Source organism: Ambystoma mexicanum, chromosome 9 (assembly GCF_040938575.1).
Source record: "Ambystoma mexicanum isolate Mex_15411 chromosome 9, UKY_AmexF1_1, whole genome shotgun sequence".
Classification (NCBI taxonomy): domain Eukaryota; kingdom Metazoa; phylum Chordata; class Amphibia; order Caudata; family Ambystomatidae; genus Ambystoma; species Ambystoma mexicanum.
In genome coordinates this window covers 1,046,885,315-1,046,909,827 of record NC_090931.1, presented here as the reverse complement: position 1 = coordinate 1,046,909,827, position 24,513 = coordinate 1,046,885,315, and the positions used below count along the sequence as shown (strand labels likewise).

General features: G+C 45.5%; 1 protein-coding gene across 1 annotated transcript in view; it reads right to left on the bottom strand.

The window, feature by feature from the left end:
• FAP (fibroblast activation protein alpha) overlaps positions 1–24,513 on the bottom strand; it is a 1,146,500-nt gene that overhangs the window by 143,912 nt on the left and 978,075 nt on the right. Inside the window, exon 22 of the mRNA XM_069616321.1 lies at positions 7,293–7,392. Coding sequence (XP_069472422.1) covers positions 7,293–7,392 — 100 coding nt within the window. The remainder of the gene's footprint in view (positions 1–7,292; positions 7,393–24,513) is intronic.

Below are 24,513 nucleotides of genomic sequence, written 5' to 3'. Positions count from 1 at the left end.
CCAGGACCTGAAGAAATGTCTAGAGAACGTGTTTATAAAGACGTATCAAAATGTATTTTAAATGATACAAAAATTTAGGAAATTTGTGAGTCAATCACATTCTATTCAACACTTCATAATTACAGAACGCAGCAGGACAGCAAAAATGTACCTAAAATTGGCTAAAAAGAATCAACCACACTAACCAATCATAGTGCAACATTCAAACACTACTTGGCAATCAGTGACATTCATACAAACAACAGTTGCTAAAAGACAAAAGAGGACTGTTAACATTTAGGAAGAGGGATTTATAAAGTTCTCCCCACAACTGTACTTATTATTTTTAGTATTTTTAAAGGAAGAAATAGAAATCATTAAATCAAACAATCTATCGCCAAGATGGATTGCAACAAGAAAGTACAAGGATCACATCCCTTGGAGATTTTCTCAACCGGTTTCAACGTGGAGTGTTGTTTTGACAATGTCTTTATCAGTAGGAAGATGTAACCATACTTGCAAGAATGGACTGCTATGTTCAACAGGTAAGTAGGGCGGAATGACCGCAAGAAAGAGCCACGGCCTGTACCCCAACTATTCACAAGACCTGAAAATCGACACAACCAATGAGGTGTCTGTACTAGAGATGGAAGTATCCATAGGTGTAGGCACTTGGTGAGTTCCGGTATGGAGTAAAACGACCGGTTACCCAGATTCGTTAGGACAGCTGGAACCCATGCACGGATCGAAGCAATTAGTTCGGTTGGTGTTCATGCAGGAAGGAAAGTACCCACACACGCTACGCATGCGCGCCTGCCTGAAGAAAATGCTCGAGACAAATTGTAACAGGAAGGAGAATGAATGCACCTGCTCCTCCTTCATGTTCAATTTCAGATGCTAATCCTAGCTCACAAATCCTCAGAGAGGAAATGAAAAAGTATCTGACAAGGTATCTGATTGAGATGACAAATGTGATTCATTACATTTCACGCCAGGTCCAGCAATCCACAAGCGCACCAACTAACATTGAGGACAGTGCACAAGCATTTCCACAAACACAGCAACTTTTTTCCAGGTGACAAGGTCCTCATTCTAAACAGTGAGAAAGTGGAAAGAGCCTTGGTTTTGTTGTCCATTTGAAGTTATCTTCTCAACACCCAGAGCAGTAAAGATAAAAGAACATTGTGCATGGATTCATCACACCGATGTTCGATGCAATACCAGCAGCATGTTGGAAAAAGGAGGAGTGACTTGACGGGAAGTATAACCCAATTTACATTAATATTTTGTACTATAATAAGGTGTTAAAGGAAACCCACAATAAAGATGGGCAATGGACAAGGAAAAAGAAAAGGGGTTGGAATTGACGAGAAGAGTGGGGTAAAAGTAAAAAGTATTGCACTGTTTTGCATCTTTGGTTTCTGTCTTCTGGTATTTAGCACATAGGGATAAATTGAGCTCATCAGCTGGTGGTAAGAGAAGTGTGGCTAACATACTGGAATGATTAAACACTGTCAGGGAAAGAGTAAATCTGGCCTCAGAAAATAAGTGTTATGGGGAAATGAAAATGAGACAGTGGGACAGGGGAGCACCAGTGATACCTGCTATGTGTGCTTATTGATTCCACACCTCACAGGATTTCCAAAGCAATTGTTGCCACAAGAGATGACAAAAGAAGAGGGAGGGTGTCTCGTACATCTGGCCTTGTGCAGAACCAGGGGTATGTTCCAGGGACACACGGTAGAAGTAAAGTGGATTGATGGGGGGGAGAGGTATACAAGGACATCTTTGTACAACTGGAAAGCATGGCCCAGGGGGAGGAAAAAGAGCACATAGTTCTGGAATATGTAACTGAGTGGGCCCGAAAGGGGAAACAGGTGGTCGCTGTCCATAAAAGAATATGTTGCAAAACCGCTGCAGGGAATAATGTGCCAGTGTGCCCCACCAGGCCCTTGATGCAAATTTAGGGTTCAGTGATACACAACAGTAAATGGGAAAGAGGGATGGCACAGTGCCATGCAGAAGGGTTGGTGGGCTTTGAAGAAAGGGTGATCATGAAAATTAATGGTAGATGTAGGAGCATTTGGAACAGTCATTTACATGCTTTAACGTGGGTAAACAAAAACACACGTCCAGAAAACATAAAGCCACTGACATAATATTCTCTATATTTTAGGGCCAAGAGGACAATAATGCTGGGGATGAATACCGGCCATGGGAGGATGATCGACATTGTGGCATTGCAGAAGGGGCCGCTGCTGTGATGGACACTTGGTGGCTGTGTGGAACAAGAGCATATGCCCAATTACCACCAGATTGGAAGGGAATTTGATCACTGGTGACTCCTCACAACCTGGCATTGGTGGTGCCCTGTGCAGCCTTGATACCTCTCAACGATCTCTCTGCAGTTAAGGAGAACATGGCAGCAGAGAAACAAATTAATAAACTTAAGCTAACTTGGAAGACAAGGTCCAGTAGTAAAAATATCTCGGCGGAGTCCACCAAGAGCTTAGGGAACTTTCCATCCTATTTGAAACTGTTACTCCTCTTATAGTACCTGGCGTGCAAGCTGCAGCCAATGCTGACACAAGCCTTTGTGATCTCCATGCTCAAAAACCCCTCACTTGACCCCCATCTCTCCTGCCAACTACTGACCTATTTTGCTTCTTCCATTTCCTATGAAAGGAATTGAAAGCCTCATGACTCCCCATTCTTTCCTCTTTTCTCGAACGCACTTCTTTTTCTGACCCCATTCAATCTGGTTTCCAGCCAGGTTGTGGCACAGAGTCAGTGCTTGTCTCTGTGGTCGATGAGATAGCCAGGTTGGCCGACAGTGGTGGTGTTGGCGCTATGATTCTTTTAGAGCTGTCAGCAATGTTTGATACCATCGACCACGCCATCCTGCTCAGTCATCTGGCCAGGGCTGGCATTTCTGGACAGGTCCTGTCTTGGTTTCACTCTTTTCTAATGGGCCATTCTCAGTTTCTCTCTCTCCTTCCATTTCAGTCAGCCCCTGCCCCAGTCACCTGTTGTGTCCCCCAGGGTTTGGTTCTTCCTCCATTTTATTTAACGTTTATGTTCAGCCTCTGGCTAAATTCATTCACTCTCACAGTTTTTGGTGTTACATATATGCGCACAAATTGTGGTCCGTCTTGAGATTAAACAATGCAAATCTGCCACCAGGTTCCAGTCATGCCTTGTGTCAGTGGGCAGCTGGATGTGCCTTAACTGGTTCAAGCTCAAAAGTGAAAAAACTGAGGTACTGGTGGTTGGGTATTCTACTGCTTCTTCTCTTTGGTCCGCATATTTTTGCCCCCTCACTTGGTCTGTTTGCCTCCCCTGTGACCACTGTGAATGACCTCAGCATTAAGATCACAGGCTGTCTATGGAGGCACAAATTAGCTTGTTCTGATGAACTGGTGACTTTAGAATAAAGGTCCAACGTAAAGGTCCTTTCTTTGTTACCCTCCCATCTCTGTGTGCCTGTTGTAGCTTGTGCAGAATTTGGTCATCTTTACTATCACAATTCCCTATACCTCGCACAGCTGCCATACCTGCTCCACCGGCTTCAGGTTCTCCAGAATGCCGAAGCTAGAGTAGCCTCTGGCTCTTCCTATCGAGCACACATCTCTCCCATTCTGCGTGGACTACACTGGCTCCCTGTGGCTGGTAGAATTACATTTAAGCCCCTCTGTATTGTCCACCATGCCTTCTATGGTCGCGGTGCTGAACTTCTCCAGGAAAGATCCTGCTTGTGTGTTCCTGCCAGATCTCTCCTAACTGCAAATGCCATTGCATCCAGGCGCCTTGGTTCCATCACACCAGAATGGGTGACCATGCTTTCTCCGTTGCAGCTTCCATCCTTTAGAATACTCTTCCATTGTCTATCAGTTCTACTGAAGATCATCATGCATTCTGTTGTCAGGTCAAAACATTTATTTTCAAATGTTCTTTTCTTTCGGGACTCACACTTTCTGTCTGTGTTTTTATCCTCTTCCAGAGCCATGATGTCTCTGGGTGACTGCCGTGTTATAAAACACCAGATAACATAACATAATACACCTCTGGTTGGGTTTCTTGTTCCAGTTTTTAATACACCCTGGACAGCTCTTCAGCAGTGCTATGTTGTGCACCTGACCTATGCTCAATGGTAAAGTCAAAGCCTTGAAGGTTTATGGACCACCTGAGTAATTTAGGATTCTCTCCCTTCATGTCCATTAGCCAAATTAAGTGCTTATGATCAGTGTGCACAGTGAAGTGAGTCCCAAAGAGGTAGGGTCTCAGCTTCTGAAGGGCCCAAACTATGGAAAACCACTCCTTTTTCACAGCCGCCCACCCGACCTCTCTATCCTTAAGCTGGTGACTAATAAAATATATTGACAAAAAGGGAAATATAGCTTTGCAGTGCTGATAGTCTGAAGGTCTGATCAGTTTCATCATAACAAAATGAACAATTTTACTTCCCTGTAAAATGTCAGGACAGGTTCAAAAACAAAAGCAAAATGTTTTGGGGTTCATGGAACCATGGACGGAAGGTTGCTAAAACAGAAATCTCCAACAACTATTCTCTTTCATAGCCTTGACACCAGAACCATAAAATACATATCCCGCCACTACATTGTGCAATGCGGCTTTAAGAAAACATTAACAACTCAGTATATTGAGGCCACAGCTGGCAGAGACCCCATATTTTTACCATTCTACTCTATGCTTAAAGGGATGGTCTAGTAAAAATTTTTATTTAAAAAATAGATAGGTAACATAAAAAAAAATACTAGCATTCTCCGTTTTAAAACTTCCTATGTAAAATTTTGAGCTATTCAAGCTCAAAATTCGCAAAAGCAAGCACATGGGCGCATCCATTTTGTGAAATGGAGGCCCTCCTGTGCTGGCTTTTGCTTTTGCGGCACTAATGAAGGAAAAGCCAGCCAGCTGTAGAAAACAAAAGCTACCGCTGGGTGGCTTTCCCTTCATTAGTGCTGTAGGCGGAGGACGGGGACCGGAGACCAGAGCAGGAAAGCTGCAGCTGAATCTCGGTAAGTGCTATTTATTTATTTTTTAAAAATAAGCACTAGCTGCGTTTTTTTTCAAAGTTTTCAGGGCTGGAGGAGCCCGGAAAACTTAGAAATAAAACCGCAGCTTTAAAAACGTATTTATGTTTGCGGTCGCTTTTGAAGCGACCGCAAACATAAATACAACGTTATTGTGTTGGAAAAGGCTGCGGTTTTTCTTTCCAAGTTTCTCAGGCTCCTCCGGCTCGGAGGAGCCTGAGAAACTCGGAAAGAAAAACCGCAGCGTTTTCCAACACAACTGCGTTGTTTCTGCCTGAATCTGCTTTCCCATTTGGGGCTCTCGGGCTCGGAGCCCGAGAGCCCCAAATGGGAAAGCAGATTCAGGCAGAAACAATGCGGCATTGCGGAAAACAACCGCATTGTTTCTGCCTGAATCTGCTTTCCCATTTGGGGCTCTCGGGCTCCCCACGGGGAGCCCGAGAGCCCCAAATGGGAAAGCAGATTTAGGCAGACACAACGCAGCATTTAGCATTTCCCATTTGGGTCTCTCGGGCTCCCCACGGGGAGCCCGAGAGCCCCAAATGGGAAATCAGCTGTAGGTAGAAACACTACGCGGCATGTAAACATAACCGCGTTGTGTTTCTGCCTGCTGTTCTTCCCCTGGGAGCACCGGAGACCCAAAGTGATAGCCACAGAAGGCAGAAACACACGGGGTTGTGTTGGAAAACGCTGCGGTTTTTCTTTCCAAGTTTCTCAGGCTCCTCCGAGCCGGAGGAGCCTGAGAAACTTGTAAAGAAAAACCGCAGCGTTTTCCAACACAATAACGTTGTATTTATGTTTGCGGTCGCTTCAAAAGCGACCGCAGACATAAATACAACGTTTTTAAAGCTGCGGTTTTATTTCTAAGTTTTCTGGGCTCCTCCAGCCCGGAAAACTTAGAAAAAAAAACGCAGCTAGTGCTTATTTTTTAAAAAAAAATAAATAGCACTTACCGAGATTCAGCTGCAGCTTTCCTGCTCTGGTCTCCGGTCCCCGTCCTCCGCCTACAGCACTAATGAAGGGAAAGCCACCCAGCGGTAGCTTTTGTTTTCTACAGCTGGCTGGCCTTTCCTTCATTAGTGCCGCAAAAGCAAAAGCCAGCACAGGAGGGCCTCCATTTCACAAAATGGATGCGCCCATGTGCTTGCTTTTGCGAATTTTGAGCTCAAAATTTTACATAGGAAGTTTTAAAACGGAGAATGCTAGTATTTTTTTTTTATGTTGCCTATCTATTTTTTAAATACATTTTTTACTAGACCATACCTTTATTGGTTATGAGAGAGAGAGAGAGAGAGAGAGAGAGAGAGAGAGAGAGAGATAGAGAGAGAAAGCAGGAGAGTGAGAGAGGGTGAGAGAGAGAGAGAGAGAGAGAGAGAGAGAGAGAGAGAGAACACAATAAAGAATGTCACATATTAATATCTCAAACTATTTAGGGCCTGGCAAAAGGTTTCACAATAATAGTAAATAGGTTTTTTTGGAAATGCTGCATGTTTTCCCTCTCTGCCAAACTACAGATTGTGCTACTAAAACTCTAAAATTCTTCCTGTTTGTGTGTGGTACTAAATACTGTCACACAAAAATAATATCACATGCAATATTATTGCACGCAATAATCACGCATGCAGTACTAAGACATGCTCACTGCATGCCAAATCAATAATTCCATTTAACAGTATTTCCAGAGTGTCCATAAATATTACCAAACTTGTAATCAGGCTCTCAGTGCTAAGGTGTCTCTCAGCGTTTTGAAGCTGTTTTTGCTCTGGTGGAACTTCTCTGTCTGCACATTACTATTAATGATGGGACCATAATAACTGCAATGTGTGTTCAGTGAGCATTCTATGTAAAGACCATCCAGGGACTTGACAGCCAGTCTCAAGATGCTTTTATCAGGCACAAAGTAAAAGTAGATTAATCCTATCACATCTATATTTGAGGTAGTGCTAGCAATAAACATGCAACTATTGGTTTAGAGTAAACATGATATGATATGATATGATATGGCATTTGTAACGCGCCTATACACAAGTGTTTCAAGGCGCGACGAGGCGGGAGGGGGGGCAAGGGGAGACAGACAACGATCCTACTAGGCCAGGTGTCATTCAGATCGCGCAAGTGCAAGGGTAGAGGGCAAGGGAAAAGTGCAGGGGGGGAAGCTAGAGGGAAAAGTGCAGTACAGGGTTATAGCATACATGCTTTGACATAGATGGGTAATCACGTGCAATGGTCACAGTGTATATTTCTTATTAATTTTTGACATACCATAATATTGCCAGCTTGACACAGGAGCAACTGCAATCCCACATTTGAATAGTCCAGTTCCTGATCCAAGCGCCATTGAGGTTACATATCCACCATATGACTAGAAAAATGCCATTAAAAAGTCATTCATACATAAACTGAAAAGACAGGAATATATTGAATCTATGGAAATATTCTTTAACATTAACATACTACACAGCCCGACTTTCATAGTACAATTGTGTGTGTAACACAGACAAAAGAGATAATATAAACATTGTTGTATTCAGCACACACTTCTCTCTGGTTTGATGAGGCAACATTCAAAAGCAATGATGTTATTGATATGTGTGTTTCAGTTTTGCCTTTCTAACGTGATTTGAAATATGTTGCATTAATTGAACATTGTTGTGTGCATCTGCAAAATTAGATCATTGGTTAATTGTGTGAAGGTATGCACTACCTTTGTTCATGTGTAATGTATTTTTAATGAGATCAGAAGTGTGCTTAATAACATAAAAAACGAGAATTTACAGGAACACCTCGTCAAACTAAGTGGTATTCTTTACTTTGGGATTCCGTTCATTTTGCTATTAAAGATCCTGCATCACTTAACTACCAACAAGGCATTAAGTTAAATGAAGTGAATCCTCAAGTCAGTTTTGAACTCTGATCCCCTTATGACGTCAATTAGGATTCTAACGTGAAGATTCACAACCAGAGTCCTCTGTATTTCTGTTAGAGACTTAACTTGCAACTGTAATTAATGTCAGTCTGAGAGGAAGGGAAGCAGCACTCACCACAGCATAGCATGGCATGTTGCATTGCATGTGAAAGTTCCAATGTTGAATAAAAAAACAATCAATTGCATTGAGCTGCTGCAGAGAGGCCTCCCCTAATTGGACATTGCAAATGGCGTTAGTAGGACCCGGGGTCAATCTTTGGGGATCACCACAGGGTAGGGTACTGAACCCTACAGAGAAATAACAGAGCTGCGATTCGTCAGTGGACATGTGAACATAGGACCACAAGGCATTTGGAGCCAGAGCCATGGGAAGATTTCCAGACATGTATTATACACACAGATCATGCCAATCAGCTGAGGTGCACTTCGTTAATTAAAGATCCTGATATCAAAGCAGCCAGCCAAGACAAGAAGATTGCAAGAAGTGTGTGGAATGTAGTTTTTGAGTTCATTATTTTGGCCTATCTGAATTCTGAACTCTCACTTAAAGACTTATTTTGCTGAAATTGGAAAATGGTACAGATGCTTGAAAACCAGCGGAAGCAACCTCTCTGTGGCAAGTCTCGGAACCACTCCAAGTTGGGTATGACTTCCTGCATGAAGTAGGAAGCATGGCAGGCAACGCTCTATGCGCGTGTCCTTGCTCCATGCAGGGCATCCAGCTGCGTTCCCGCCCACATCAGCATCCCCGCGCAGGCAGAGAAGCTGGTTTCTCAGTGTACTCGAATTGCATTTTAGCCGGTGCTAAAAGGTCGTCGAGTCCAATGGGATTAATTGGAACTGCGGCACATGTTTTCTCCCGATGGCTACCGTTGTTCATGTCTGCCGTGGGTCCATGCACTGACGGTGGATGGCACATAGGCTTTAGTGAGTGATGCCGTGTTATTACAAGAACCTGCGGTATGCTAGGCTTCCAGGACCAACAATGCGTCATGCAGAGAATGCTGTGTATCCCTCGGCAAGAGCTCAGCCCATGCAAACCAGAGCAGCCGAGCACATTCCAGCAGATTCTACAGCTCACATTAAACGAGTCTGCTGCTGTGACTCACGCTGCAATTCTTCTCGGATTGATCACCTTAGAGATTGGCGAGGAGGAACCATTCCCCTATAATAATAATAATAGTAATAATGAACATTAGTGGTCACAGGATTGAAGCTCCTCTGCGCTACTGATCCACTTTGCCCAACAAGGGGTTTGCTTGTTATGTGTAATGCACACCTTTGGGTGGAACCACCCTATGCCTGATTGGTCCCTTCTATGTGATGCTGTGAGACTATACGCTACACACCTTATCCCCCATATCAAGAAAAACGAGATTTTAACGGAATATAATTATTATCAAAATAAACGTTATTCGGCATAATGCCATACAAGGTGCACTTACGACAATGGTAATCATCTAAAATGAATTCATCACAATTCATTAATAAAATAACAATATCGATAGATAAGGGTTCATAAAAACATATACAGTCATATAAAATCACTCCCTTCCTATCATAACTGTGATTAGTTAAATATGAACATAGCATACGCACTACTGGGTCCTCTACGTTCATCGCCATGTGTCCAATCGTGATCAAAGTGATGGCATACAATTAGATTACCAGGCAGTGTGCAAAGTGCTTTCCTGAAAACATGGCCGGCACCTGATACAAGGACGAGGGCTACGCAACCCAATATGCTATTTCTTCTATGCAGTGCCCGGCTCACGTCCTGCAATAGGCTGTATGCCTTTCGCCGAGACCTCACAGAATGTATATAAACCAGTGGCGGGGGGACACTGATTGAAACGAACCTCTCTGAGGAGGATTTTTGAGGTTCTTACACGAATTTCATTGTATATTGTGCAAAAAAACAGGAACTGGCGCAGATTCTCTACTTCCGCAAGGCACAAAGGACTGCACTTTTCCATGGGATTACCCTTCCACAGCGCCATTACCGCCATAAGTGGCGAGCCATTGAATCTTGCTCTGGTGATCCCACACCTTTCGCTCGGTTTATTCACCCATACAGGTATGCTTGTAAACCAATTGTAGCATTAATAGCGTGCTGCCTATTAGAAGGAACGACGAGTTCACTCTCATGAAAGTGTTGAGTCTGGCATTCACTCGAGTTGCAGCAAAAGATCTAGGTTCCCGGAGTCAGTAAGTAGCTCAAGCAGCTGATTTTCTCCAGGCATGTTTACAGATGGGTTAGCCATGGGATACGTTCTGCCCCTCCTTTGGTTAGCAATTCCAGTATAATAGAGGGAGTAAGGCTAGCTATAGGGTTTGTCCAAATACGCAGCCAGTGGAAAACTGGCTGCATAATAAGGTTGTTGGTCAGAAATCCAAGGTCTACCTCCTGGTGTCAAGCAAAATTTGGGGCAGAGTGTGGCAGTACAAGGATTTTTTTTATGAAATCATTTTCGACAACTTGTAAATCTACCGCTTCAGTAATATCCCAAAGTGAGGCTCCATACCCTGCAGTTGTAACTGCTTTACAAATGTAAACTTTCACAATTCTACCCAACGGCTAGTTTCAGTATATGTTCATACATTGCAGAACTCTGCCCATGGCTCGTTTACATTTAATAGTTTGTTTAAAAATATGACCGCCCCTCTGAAGATTGTTTGCAAAGCTGATTCCAAGATAGTCGAATTCCCTTACACAAGGAATTCTACATTATTAGTATACCTTGTGGGCATCGAGACCGACGCCTGGCAGGCGTACAGACTATTATTGCTGCGTTGCCTGCGTTGACCTGAAGGTCAAGTTTATTCACAAAAACAGTGTACGCTGGGATAAGGCGCTGCAGTGCTCTAGCTGTTCTGGCAATCGGCACCATATCATCAGCGTAGGCAAGCACAGGTACGCTGCATTTCTGCACCCTCGCCACATCAGTCTTTAAATTAACTAAGGTCTCATCTAGCTCATTTATGTACACAGAGAAGAAGAGAGGGGCAGTACACAGCGCTGTCTCACACCTGAATTGACTGCAAAGTAGTTAGTACATCTTCCTTGGTCACCACTCCTCACACGGGGTCTAGTATTACTATGCAAGTTTATCAAAAGCATGACCAATTCAGTGGGGCAGTCCAAGGACCTTAGCACGTCCCACAGCTTTGTCCGGTTGACTTCATCGAAGGCCATGCTCAGGTGAATGATTGGCAAGTACACTGGCTCCAACCTTATATAAAGAGAGCACGCCACAATCATATATAAGTTTAATGCTTGTTCAGATTTGCCTTTTCCAGATTGGAATCCTAACTGGACTTTGGACAGGATCTGCTTATCCGCTGCCCAGGTTTACAGTCTTGCTAGTAGCACATGCCCAAATATTTTGCATAGGCAGTCCAACAGAGATATCAGCCTGTAGGATGCCGGGTTTGCCCTTTCTGCCTTCTTGAAAATAGGAAAAATGGTTGCCGACTGCCCAGAGTTTGGAACACTCTCACTTTCAATCAGTGCGTTAAAGGCAATAGTAAGGACTGATGCCCATAGTTCTACTTCCTACCTAACCAGGCCCATGCAAATGCCATCCGGGCCTGGACAGTGCACCAATTTTGTTTGGTAATGGCAATCTGTTATTCTGAGACTGAGAGGACAACTCTGGATATAGGTTGGCCAGCTGGCTCACCCAACGCCATCCCTCCATGTGAGGCAGTGGCATTAGCATAATTATAGAGCGAGGAAAGGTGGGCTACACAGTCCCTGTTCAGTATGACTGAGTTGAGATTGCTAGGCTTCATCTTCTAGGACGGCAACAGCGTTTTTAGATCCCAGAATATTTGAGAGTTCAAATCCTCAGCTGCTTCTGCTAGCTTATTCCATGCCTGAATTTCTAGTTCTGTTTAATCATTTGAAGATCCAGTTTGTATTTGGCACTAGCAACAACTATTTCAGATCTTGGTGTTCAGGGGTTTCAAAGTAGAACAGTAAGGGATCTTTTACCCCTTGTGCGGTCTTTATTGAACTATTCCTTTGCACTTGCTTTACCAAGTATTCAGCATGGAATCTGGAATGCTCAAGATATAATGCTCTTCAAATCATTGAATAGTGCTAGGTCCTGAGTGGAATCCAACATTCCTGATGAAATGAGAGTGATCAAGTTCAGACTCTTTGTTATTAATCTTTCCTTCAGCTCGCAGTTATCCACCCGATTCCATTTTAGGGTCCGAGGTGCCCTCTGAGGTGGTATTTTGTTCAGATGGGAGAATGCAACTTTCGGGATACTGGAAAGTGAATAATCGAACTTTAGTACAATCATTAGATGATCACTCATTACATCCTCTGCAATATAAAAAGTCCCTAATCAAGTGCCAAAGGGCAGCCGGAAAGCAAACATAATCTGTAGTTCAGCTACCTTGGGTTCCCACAAACCTGTACTTCCCCGGGCTGCCATTAAGGCACATACAAGGATCATACATGAGTGGAGGTGGTGTCACTAGTGATTCGTCTTCAGCTGAATCAAGTAGATCAAAAGACAGCTCACTGTTTATATTCACGTTAAAATCCCTACCATTAATCCCACAGCGATGGGCCATAGGGGTGCTAGTATCCTGATTTTCAACAAAAGCTTTGAGGCCAGCTAGGCATTTTCCAAGATTATACAAATGTATAATTACCATGGGTGTAATTCAAGTATGGTGGTAACCTACCACCAACCAACTCACAACCAACTTTACCACTATGCCAAATTACTCCTGTCCAGAAAATTGGCGGTAAGTCCACTGGCAGAATGACATCCAGCAGAAATTCTGCCACAAATCAGCGGAATCAGCCGTGGGGCTCATTCTGCTGACGGAATTACTGTCAAAAAACAAAAACCCATTACGGCCACATTACAAGTGAAAAAACAGCAGAATTACCTCGGAAAATTGGGGGAAATTCAGCCAAAAAACAAAGCAAAGTTACCTCCACAAACAAGGTGGAGGTAAATGCATACAGGTGTCACAAATAAAGACCCAGGTGCACCAGAAGCACTCAGGAGGAGTATAAATGGGCTACATCAAACAACACACACTCAACACACATCCAAGCAACATGCAGCCACAAGCAGACATAGAATATGGGCTCCCCACCCTGCTACTCTAAATCCAGCTACAGGAGCACGCTGGACCACAGCAGGAAAAGAGACAGGCACCGCAAAGGCAAAAGAGATGGATGCTACAGAGGGCACCCATAACACATGTCCGCCCATCCCCATGGACACTCACAGACAGCCAATTAGTCACCCTATACCGATTGGACCATCCAACCATCACCAATCTACCCACCGTGACAGAAGCTAAACTGCAGAGTGCCATGCCATGCCAATGTCATCAAATACATTACATTTAGATATTAATGGAAGAATTGAGTTACTAATCATTGAACACTTTAAAGAATTATAAACCACGTATGTGGATATAGGTAGTGCAGCCCACACCGCTCGCTGGCTTCGTAGCCAAGGTCCTTTTTTGCATTTTCCGTGTGCATTTCATGGAAGCACCAATCTCACTGGGTTTGCACCCCGCGCAGCAACTCAAACCTCCTAAAGAAGGAACTATTAAGCTGAACTATCGGTGTGCACACTTACCGCTGCACAGTCTTATTATCTTAAATCGGTGTATAATTCGAGTGAACGCGCGCCGACAATGCCGTAAGAATAAATTGACCATTTAACAAATAATCGAGCTACAACACTCGGCTTCTCAGCTAAGAAGCAGATGCAATCCTAGGTCTGATCAAAGAAACAACACAGTCCATCAACAACATCGATCCACAAAGTAAAATTAAACAGTTGGAATACACAATTAGGAAAGCAACTAACAGAAAGCATCCTGCAGTAACATTAAGCAGATATTTTTAAACCCAGATGATCCCAAGCGGCTTAAGAGTTCCACTCCCACCCAGACTATGTAAAGGGAGCAAAGACTTTGTGGCCAAGTGGGAGCAGATACTAAATAAATGTTCTCTGGATTTTATTTTGCTGACAATAAAAGAGCTATCACGTAACTTTGATCAACTAGACACATAAATTGGAGCATTGTCCAAGGAAATTACTGACTTGACAGATACAGAATATTTTACTGAGATTTTGGCTGACATCAACACCAGATTAGAGGGATATAAATCTGATTTGGAAGCACGCAAAGTTAGAAAATGTAAGCGAGGCACGTACAAATATTTAAATAACGAGGAAGTATCAGTTTCAAGGTCATCAGAACTGCCCCCGCCGCTGCTGAAGCTTGTGGCAGTCCTACATTTCTGTGGCATGGGTGCATTTCAACACACAGTTGGAACACTGTATGGGATATCACAGCCCACTTTCTCCACGGTGCTGGACCAAGTTGTCCTGGATGCCCTCATGAGTTATGCACATCTGCACAACTCCATGCCCATCACTCAGGCATAGGTGCATGTGGAATAGGCAAGATTCTATGACATTGCCCCTTTCCCCAACACCACTGCGGAATAGGATTGTACCAATGTGACATTGGTACCCGTCCCCAGGCAACAATACAGGCATACCCCAACAGGAAAGAAATACCATTCAATGAATGTGCAGATGACCTGCAATGCAAACCTCACCTTCAGCCCCTGCTGTGCCTGATATCCTGGGGCCACACATGATTTGAGGATACTGCGCAACAGCACCCTACCCGGACATGGAGAGGCACAGAGGATAGCACACCTGACTGCCAAAACCACTGACACACACCTCGGGTATGTAAGCATTAGCAAAGTAAATCAACTACAAGTTCCATAATGCAACAACACAAACGCAGAGAACAGGCCAAGAACCCTGACTGACCCACCCCAGGACACAGACTTCAACTATTTGGCAACACAGGGCATCCAGCCAACACAAACGCACAGAACAGGCCAAGAACCCTGACTGACCCACCCCAGGACACAGACTTAAACTATGTGGCAACATAGGGCATCCAGCCATGCAAGGCAGCACAACACAATCAGGGCAAGCTACAACCCATGTAAGCATTGCCATGGACCCTACATGGTGCACTGTACACCATAGTTGATAAGTGCTTTGCCAATGTCATAGCAGTGACAAATACCTCATGACTGCCGACTCCCACAATGTGAATGATTTCAAGTGAACCATGTAGCCCAAGTCCCATCAACCTCAATGCACACAAGGTGCACCATGCTCAACCACTGAGTCATGCACATAGGGGTATACACATCAGGACCACTAACTTGTTCCCCGACCCACACACCACCATGTCTCACACTGTCAATTCATATTTAGCAGATGACATTGGATACCCGCAGTTGCCATGACTAATGACCCCTGTGAGAAACCCTGCTACACCACAGGAGGCTACAATGAGGCTCAGAAGAGGACCAGGTCATGCATCGAGCTGACATTTGGCCTGCTGAAATCAAGGTTCAGATGCCTTCACCACACAGGTGGTGCACTCATGTACAGCCCTGAGAAGTTTGGCAAAATCATAGTGGTATACACTATGAAAATGCCTGCAGATGAGGACAATGACCACCCCCCCCCTAGTTCTGATGAGGAAGATGATGAAGGAATGAACAGGAAACCTAGGACATACATGGGGATGTGAGGGAAGATTGGCTGGTGCACCAGGACCTCATTGACAATTTATTTTGACTCTGGGCACATGCCGCCCATACATGCAATGAATGCACATGTCTAAATTGCATTGAATGATCACGATTCAACTGTGTTTATTTCTGACAACAAGGAAACCCGACCCCAACACTAACTTCCAGCCCCCACCACCAGCCCGAACACCAACTCTCACCCACCACCTCCAGCCCCAAGAACTACTCCCACTAGTGCTTGTGCTTCTACCCTTGTCTTCAGGATTTGCAGCATTTGAGGCATGCCACTGTGAGCAGCTGGGCGGGGTACGTACCAAATACCCCTCAATAGGTATAGCAGACTGTGAGCTGCCCTGCACACTCCCCCAGTGGTGGTCCATGCTTAGGTGTATGGCTCTGGCCATTGTCTCATGGAATGAGGACAAGGGTTCCGTAAGCTCCTGCACCTTCTCGCTTGTGGGGCACAGGTTGGTATTGCAATTCACTGTGCTCCTGCAAAGACTGTCAATGGACTTACTCAACATCTAGATGCCCCCTGGATGCAATCATGCATGGCCTCAAAATGCCCCAAATGTTCCCGGGCCATGGCGTGCATCTCTGCCTGCCTCAGTTCCATCTGGTCCACACGGTCCAAGATCGCCTGGAGTTTGGGGCCGGCATTGCCCGCGGAGAATGTCCACTGTCATGTTCATCATGCTGCCCTGGACGGCAAACATTCCTGCCCTGCTCATCAGAAGACTCCTCCGCATTGCATAGTGAACGGTGGGATGCATTATGGGATGGCGGTGTGTGCAGTGGGGAGAGGCTGCACAAGGGGAAGGATTTTGGTGAAAAATGGCGGATGGGGAATGTAGCTGGCTAGATTCTTTGGATGCACACTCAGGCTGCTAGCCTGCAGTGGCCTGGTCAGATTGCAGGCTAACGTCCACACTCTGCCCCATGTGTACACCCACAGTCAGACCAGCTGTGGTGGGTTCTTGGCCTGTTGCTGGTGGCACTGATTCCAAGTTTGGGGTCTGTTGTGGCACCATTGCCATTTCCATCTGGAAGGCTGGAGTGCCCGTCAATGGCCTGATGTCCTGGTGCCTCTTCTTGGGTGGTACACTCCCACTCCCTGAACTGCCTTGGCCTAGCTGCTTGCTGGCAGTGGTTGGTGCAGGTGTCGTGGAGGGGACAGTCTCCTCGGTTGTTTCCTGGGTGTCTTGCATTCCTGTTGGGGCAAATTGATATGTGTGTTACCACATTGGTGCTAAGGGGCATGGAAAATCAACATTCACTGTGTGTTGGGCCTCCTGGTGGGGCTAGCATCATGTGTCGGCCACTGTGTACATGGTATGCATTACATCTGGCCGGCCAGGTGTGGGTTGGCCGGATTGCTTTGGTCGTGCATCCCTGGGATGGGTTGGGCTACAGGCTGTCCAGTCAGTTCCATGTCTTATAAAGGACTAACCAAATGACAAATTAATTTATAATGAAATAAAAATAACGAAAAGAATAACAACCTTTTTCTTTTTTTTCGAGATCTACCCCAAACCCTGTTTCCCCTTGCTACAAACCCACCCCAAAGCCTCTCCAACAAGATGTAACCCTCTACCACACCCCCACATATATTTACTTTAAAAATGTTGTATTTTTTGCTATTTATGTTTCGTTATAAATGTCATTTGTTATTTATTTTTCATTAACACTGTATACTATCCTGTCCAGTGGTGCATCAGGACTGTTGGTGACAGGTTTCTGGTGGTGCAGTCAGGTGGCTGCAGTGCATTTGGTTGTGTGTGGGTCTGGTGGCCATGTTGTCAGACATGTACTCCTCAATGTGTATCTACATGGAGCGTTGCAGTTAAGGGGATAGTGGCTCTGACACAACTATCCACTGATGTGCATCCATGGACATGGACATGTTGTGTGATTGCATGGTGGCTATGTTGCCTGTGCATGGGTGTCATGTTAGGAGGGTCCTGTCCCCATTGAATCGTGTTATTGTGGCCTGATGCCTCACATGGATGGTGAATGCTTGGCGGGGTCAGGACGCTTGCTTGCATGGCAGTGTGGGTGTTTGTGGGTGCCTGCAGGGTTGTCCATGTATAGGAGCATATTTTACTGTAGTACTCACCAGATTCAGCTTGGCTGCTGGCTCCTGACTCGGCTGTGCCCACGCCCTCGATCCCGACCATATGCAGGATGACACTGATCATGTCCTCCCACGGTGTCAGTTGCAGTGACTCCACTAACCCAACTCCAGTGGCAGCTGTCTGCCGGTAGTGGTTGGAGATGAGGCTCCTGGCCATGGCCTTGAGGTCATTCCTCCTCTATTTCATATCATCCACCTCATGTTGGATGTGGCCTACGCCCACTACCTTGTCCCGGAGTTCCACCCATTGTAGTGTTCTTGAGCTGTTGGCTGGTCTTGCTATTTAGTGCCCAGTACAGCCCATCAGGGTGGGCAATCACTTGCTCTGCTAACACTGTGAGCTCCTGCTACATGAATTTAGTCTTCTGCAGCCTCATATCGGGCCATGGCCCTTTCCTGATGTCGTGTTAGGCCTTGCTGGGTGTCTGGATGGCACTCCTATTTCAAGAAATTAGGCCTCACCACCAGTACGGTTGTAGCCCATAAAAGTGGCCGTAACGGAATTAGCGCCAGCTCAAATACCACCGGCTGTAAAATCCGCTGGCGCTATTACAGCCGGCGCTATTACAGCTAGTGCCATAACAGCTGGTGGTATCTGTGCTGGCCACATGAAACGCAAACACAGCCACATCACAAGTCCATGTACCGCAGCATTAGCTCCAAAAACCGGTACTAATACCGCTGAAAACATGGCACAGCTATCTCCTGCTTCCAGCTGGAGATAAATGAACACAGGTGTCAGAAATGAAGCCACATGTGATCCCAAACCACTCCAGATGGCTACATAAGGCATACCCATACCCCAAACACGGTTTCCAACACCATGCTACCACCAGCCACTGTGAGCTGGGACAGGCAGCTGCTCATGCTGTGCCAGGAAGCAGAGAGGTAGGACAACCAGTCCAGGGCACAGTCAGTACAGGGGGCAGGAGAAGGAGGAAGAGAGCCAAAGCAAGACGTGCACCAATCCCCAGGGTCAGGTCCGCACCCTGGACCCTCACTGACAGCCAGTTGGTCACCCTGTACCGCCTCAACAAGGAGACCATAAATGAGCTGCTCAACACAATACGGAACAACATAGGGAGCAGGATCAACATCTGGACAGCTGTACCCCCACTGAAGAAGCTAGTGTCTATCATACAATTCCTTGGAACTGGTACCTTCCAGCACTCTGTTGCCATGATGCATGGAGGATAGCTCAGGGCAACATGCTTGCCTTGAAAGTAAGACGACACAGAGCAGCACAAGGTTGATCCCCGGGTCCGCGCTTATAAACTTGGGTATTAAGCGCGTTATAAATAACCTATCATATCATATCATAGGGTGGCACAGCCCACATTCTGCGCAGTTTTGACCTAGGTGCTTGAAGCCCTCCTGCAGCAAGTGCAACACCACATCTCACTGCCTACCACCCCAGCCCAGAGCAATGCCATGAAGGCACAGTTCTATGCTGTTGCCCAGATGCCAAATGTGATCGTTGCCCTGGACTGCACTCATGTTACGTTGGTGGTCACCCCACCCATGAAACAGTGTACCGTAACCGCAAGCACTACAACTCCCTGAATGTGCAGGTGGCCTGTGACCCCAAACCTGTACATCACCCACTGCGGTGCCTGCTACCCTGTTTCCACCCACGATTCCATGGTCGTACAGAACAGAACACTGCCAGGATACATTGAGAAGCACAGAGGACTATGGACCTGGATAGTGGGTGAGGAGAATTGCCTGCATGCATGCACTGTGAAGTACATGTCCAAATGAGGTGGAGGATGCGAATAACTACACAAAGCATGGCATGACAAGTGAATGCAAAATCCGTACCTGACCACCTCCCGCACCAGCGTCACAGTACACCCCAGGGAGCATGCACATGTTGGACTTACCTCGATGGAGAAGCTGATGTATACATATAGTACCAGAGACACCCATGACTACAGGTCATGCAACATGCACAAACCAAAGCAATGCTAACAAATGGCCACATCGCATCACACAATAACAACCCTGCCAGTATCACAGCCATGCCCCCATGTGCGCACAGCACACAATGATGACCCAGTGGCCCCAGATGCTCATGGAGGGTCCATGGGAAACCTAGCATGCCACATGTATGGTGGAAATACACTGCCACATGACACCACCATGTCAGCTGCACATGTCACCGACAGACACCTTACATAACATATGCTACAAGGGAACAGGGTGCATGTGAAGCAGAAATAATGCATGACACGAGTGACACAGCAAGTACAGACAATGAACAGACATGTGAAGTGAAATGAAGGCCAATTTGCATGCACAAGATGTCCATTGCTCTGATATTGTGTAAGGCCATCCCCACACCTTACACTGTGACTAAGGGCTGTGCCTCCCCCATGCAGATGACTCCGGATACCCACAGCTGCCCTGGCTAATGACCCCTGTGCATGATCCACAAACACCACAGGATATTGCCTACAAGCACAATACACTCACAGCAGGACCTGTGTGTGCAATGAGCGTACCTTCGGCTTCCTGAAGGCAGGTTTCCATTGTCTCAACCACACTGGTGGAGCCTTGATATACGCTCCAGAGAAAGTGTGTAAAAATGTGCTTTTGTGTGCCATGCGACACAATATCTGCATGAAGAGAAATGTTCTGCTTCCCCCTGATGCGGACATACTACCCCCAGAGGATGAGGATGCAGTGCATGTGGCAGAGGCTAATGCACGCAATGCCAGAGATGAAGTGAGGGATACGAGACTGGCTCAACATGGACTGATAAACAATTTCTTCTGAGACATGCACATGGCACAAGCCATGCCCTACTGTGTGGCACTCACCTCTATCAATAAACACAACAATCATACAATCATTGTGTGTCCTTGCATTGATTAAGTTTAACAGTTTTAATGATGTGATGTGGCCCAACTATCCTCCCTTCACCTGCCCACCATCAACTCCCCAGCACACTATCCCCCCACCCACAACCTCCTCCCCAGCACAATATACCCCCTGCCTCTGCCCACCACTAACTCTTGTGGGATGTTTTCACCCACGCATCCGAGCCCTACAACATCACTGTGCGTTGCTGATAGCATAAAAAGCAATGCTGCCCACCAGAAAAAGCGCAGTGAAAACCTGACAGATAAGCCACCATCCACTTTTGACAATTCCCACACCCATCCTTTGGTTGCACCCAGAGCTGTTCAAAAATTAGTTTCATTGGTGTCAAAAGTTGCTAAAATCATGGCCCACAAGACCAGTATAAAGATTCAACCATCTTGTGGGGTGTTCCACATCACTCTACTGCAAGGATCCCCATCAAAATGATGTCAGCTAAAATCATATGCTGTCAAGATAAATCCTTTCTTTTTTAAATGTATTAATTCAAGACAGCTCCCAAAAATAGGTGCAGTACCGGCATTGGACACTAACCGGCGCTAGCGATCTAAACTCTGATAGGAGAACTGTATTTCAGGAGTTGCAAAAGGATCCTGAGCTAGCTGGGACTTCAAAGGCTTGCTGATTAATAAGAATTCTCAACCCCTGCAGTTCCCAGGCCCTCACAAATAGGCAGCCTGATTCAATTAACAGTTCAAGAGGCCTTCTGTTCATGGGAAGTCTTAACACCTAGCATTCCCAGCAACAGCCCAGGATATCACATGGCCCTGTTGATTGGAAGGGAAGGGACTTCCCTGCAGCCTGCAGGACACAACACAACAGACTCTTTCAATTGAATAGGATATGCTGATTTGGGTGTTAACTGTAAACAGTGCTCTGGCAGGAAACATGCCATGTGACCATCTGACTCACCAAGCTTCTGGGGGCAGACCCAGACACTTTTGTGAATTGAATTGAAGGAAAATATATGTTTTTACAAAAATACTGATAACTAATTGTAACCAGATGACAGAAATGTACAACTTTGAGATTCTTAAAATGACAATTTTACTCATGGTTCAAGACTCAGCTGGTCGCTTTTGATGTTCTGAGGCAAAATCCCGGGAATTATGACTATTGTAGACACTGTATTTATGCTAGAGACATAGCAATTTACTGTAATATGCCCGGAGAGGGGTGTACCTCTGTGTAAATTTGGGTAAAAGTCCAATATGGCAAAACCCACTAAAAATGAAAATAAGTTGTCATTTCTGAACCCAAGCTCTTAGGAAGATCAGAGTTGGGCAAGCATGGACCTTAATTCATCTGCAATGTGTACATGTAATTTCAACAACTTGTGCATCTGGGAAGCATGTGTGGTTATGAAAAATCGTTATTCTAAGTAAATGCAAAGGGGAGGGACTTCAGCCAGCCATAAAAATAGCATCACTCTGACTCATCCTGACTCACTACTCCTTTCTCCAGTCAGAGGACAGAAAAGTCTATAGCCTATCAAATCATGAAAGGGTTGGGCATAGAGAGTCAGCCGACCAACCCACTTTCTAAAGACATACAAAGAGCCACTAAGACCCATGAAGGGACATTCACTTTCTACTTCAAACTGATTTCTTGCGAAGCATTTTGCCGGACCAGACAATATCAAGAAGGTCCATCCAGAACTTAGAATCCAGACTCCAGAACTTGTAGCAGATGGGCCTGAACGACCAGCTGAATCCTTTTTCAGCAGGCCTCAAAATCTTTTGCAACCTAACTCCACTCTTCAACAGCCGGGCTGTGCTGTTTGATTCTGGCCTGTGCCAGTACCCAGAAAGCAGTGCTGTATCCAGAATCCACTTGATCCAGACAAGCAGAACCAGAGATCCAGACCGCCGTGCAGTGCCGAGTGCCAGACCAGCAGAGCAGAGCTGACCCAGACCGCTGTATTCAGAACCAGTACCAGAGACCGTCCGTGGCGAGTGAAGCCCAAACCTGACCAGACCTTGACGGCCTATTTCAAATTTATAGTGTGAGTACTCAGCCAGAACTGTGCAAAACCAATCTCTTAATTTAAAATAATCTAATTGAAACTATTGTAACCTATTTAGAACTGCATCACAGAATTGTGTGTCCATCCTGTTGATCCAAAACCTTCCACAGCGCATCTGTCATTCTGAAACTTTAATTTTACTTCTGAAAATCTACCTCCACTAAACCGTCCTTATCTTTGGAACCGTATGGGCTAGGAACGAGATTTAACTTTCATTTTTAAGCGACTTTCTACTCCTTATAGTTTTTCTGTAATCGCGCTCGACGCATTCGGAAAAAGTGCCGCGAATTGAAAACTAGCTCAAACTTCTACACCTGTAAAAATATAGCTGATTTTGCTTGCATTGCTGAAATTCGTTTTCAACCTGATAATCCCTCATGAATCATTGCTAGTGTAGACCTGAACTAATTCAAAGTAGCTGTCCCCTACCCTGAATCTCCTATAGGGAATTAAATCATTTTTAGCATTTTTTCACTTCTTTGTAAATCACATTTAAAGTATTTTTACCTGTGTTTTAAAATCATCCCAGTTGCTCTAAGCTTACTAGGGTAGAACTGAAATTTGTATTGCATTGTGTTTGTATTCCTGAAAATTGTGTGCTCGCCTTCCATCTCCTTATATTGCATAGGGGGGGAGTGAATTGTCAAAAGAAAAAGTGATCATATTATCTCTTGTTGAAACCATCTCAGTTATTTCTGTGCTGTATTCCTTTCCACCATTGCATTTCCTTGAATGCATAAAAGCATTCTCAGCTACCTTATCCTCTCTATACCAACTCCTAAGTAATTAAATAAGCGTACAATTGTAATATTATCTATTGTTGATCACTGTCATATTCTTAAGTGTGATATCAAATATTAATTTATTATAAAAGTGTGATATATATATATCTTGTTTAATTTTTCAATAAATCTGTTAATTTGCAAAACAAACCTACTTCTTGGCTCAGTGAGGTCAGGGGGATTCAAGGAGAGGGGCGTTATACAAGGGTTTATCATCCAGATTATAACTTGTCATAAAAATATATAAATAAGGGCTTCCCTTGGGCATCCCAGACCAGGCATTGACTTAGTTGGAGTGCTGAATTGAAGTCTCTTAACACTCTCCAGCACACTATCCCCCTTCCCGCTCCCACTACCAACTGCCCAGCATGGGCAATCAGTGTCACAATGTTAATTATATCCGTGGCCTCTTTCCCCCATGCCAGCCCCCTGGTGATCTTGGGGGCAAACGGAGCTAGGGCCAGTGATTTGGCGTGCTCTGCTGATACTCCTCTGTGGAAGTCATCGAAGTAGAAGGTATGGAGCATGGCCCCTGGATATGTTGGATTGTGACCTCTGTGCTCTGTTGGCTGGCCTCTATAAGTGCCGATACACCTTTGGTCATCTCCCTGACCCTCTGCCCATATACTGTCAGGGCAGCTGTACTGGCAGCTGCCTCTGCATGGTTCCTCACAATTGCCCGCACAATCCTGCGGGTGGCCCCTTGTAGGCAGTCATGGAACACCTGCAAGTGTTCAGAGTTTGTGTGCCCTACTGCGTCCATCTCCCTCTGTCTCCGCTCCATCTCCTACAGCCTCTGCAGCACGGTGCTGCTTGGTGGTGTGTACCAGATGAGAGGGGGGATGTGCAGTTACTCTGAGCTGCTGTGAAGGGAGCCATAGGAAGGCGTGACAATGCAAGGGATCTCAGGTGTTTGTGCATGCTAGCGGCAGTGAGGGCTCTCTGGGGTTTCTGCATGCTGGTGATGGTGAGGGCACTTTGGGGTCTGTGGCCCTTTTGTGGGTGGTGACACTGAGCTGGTGTCCCCTGTGTCTCCACAGTCACCCTACCTGGAGGTGTTGCCTCGGTGTCAGACCCTCCAGCTGCGGGAGTCATATTCTTAAGTGTG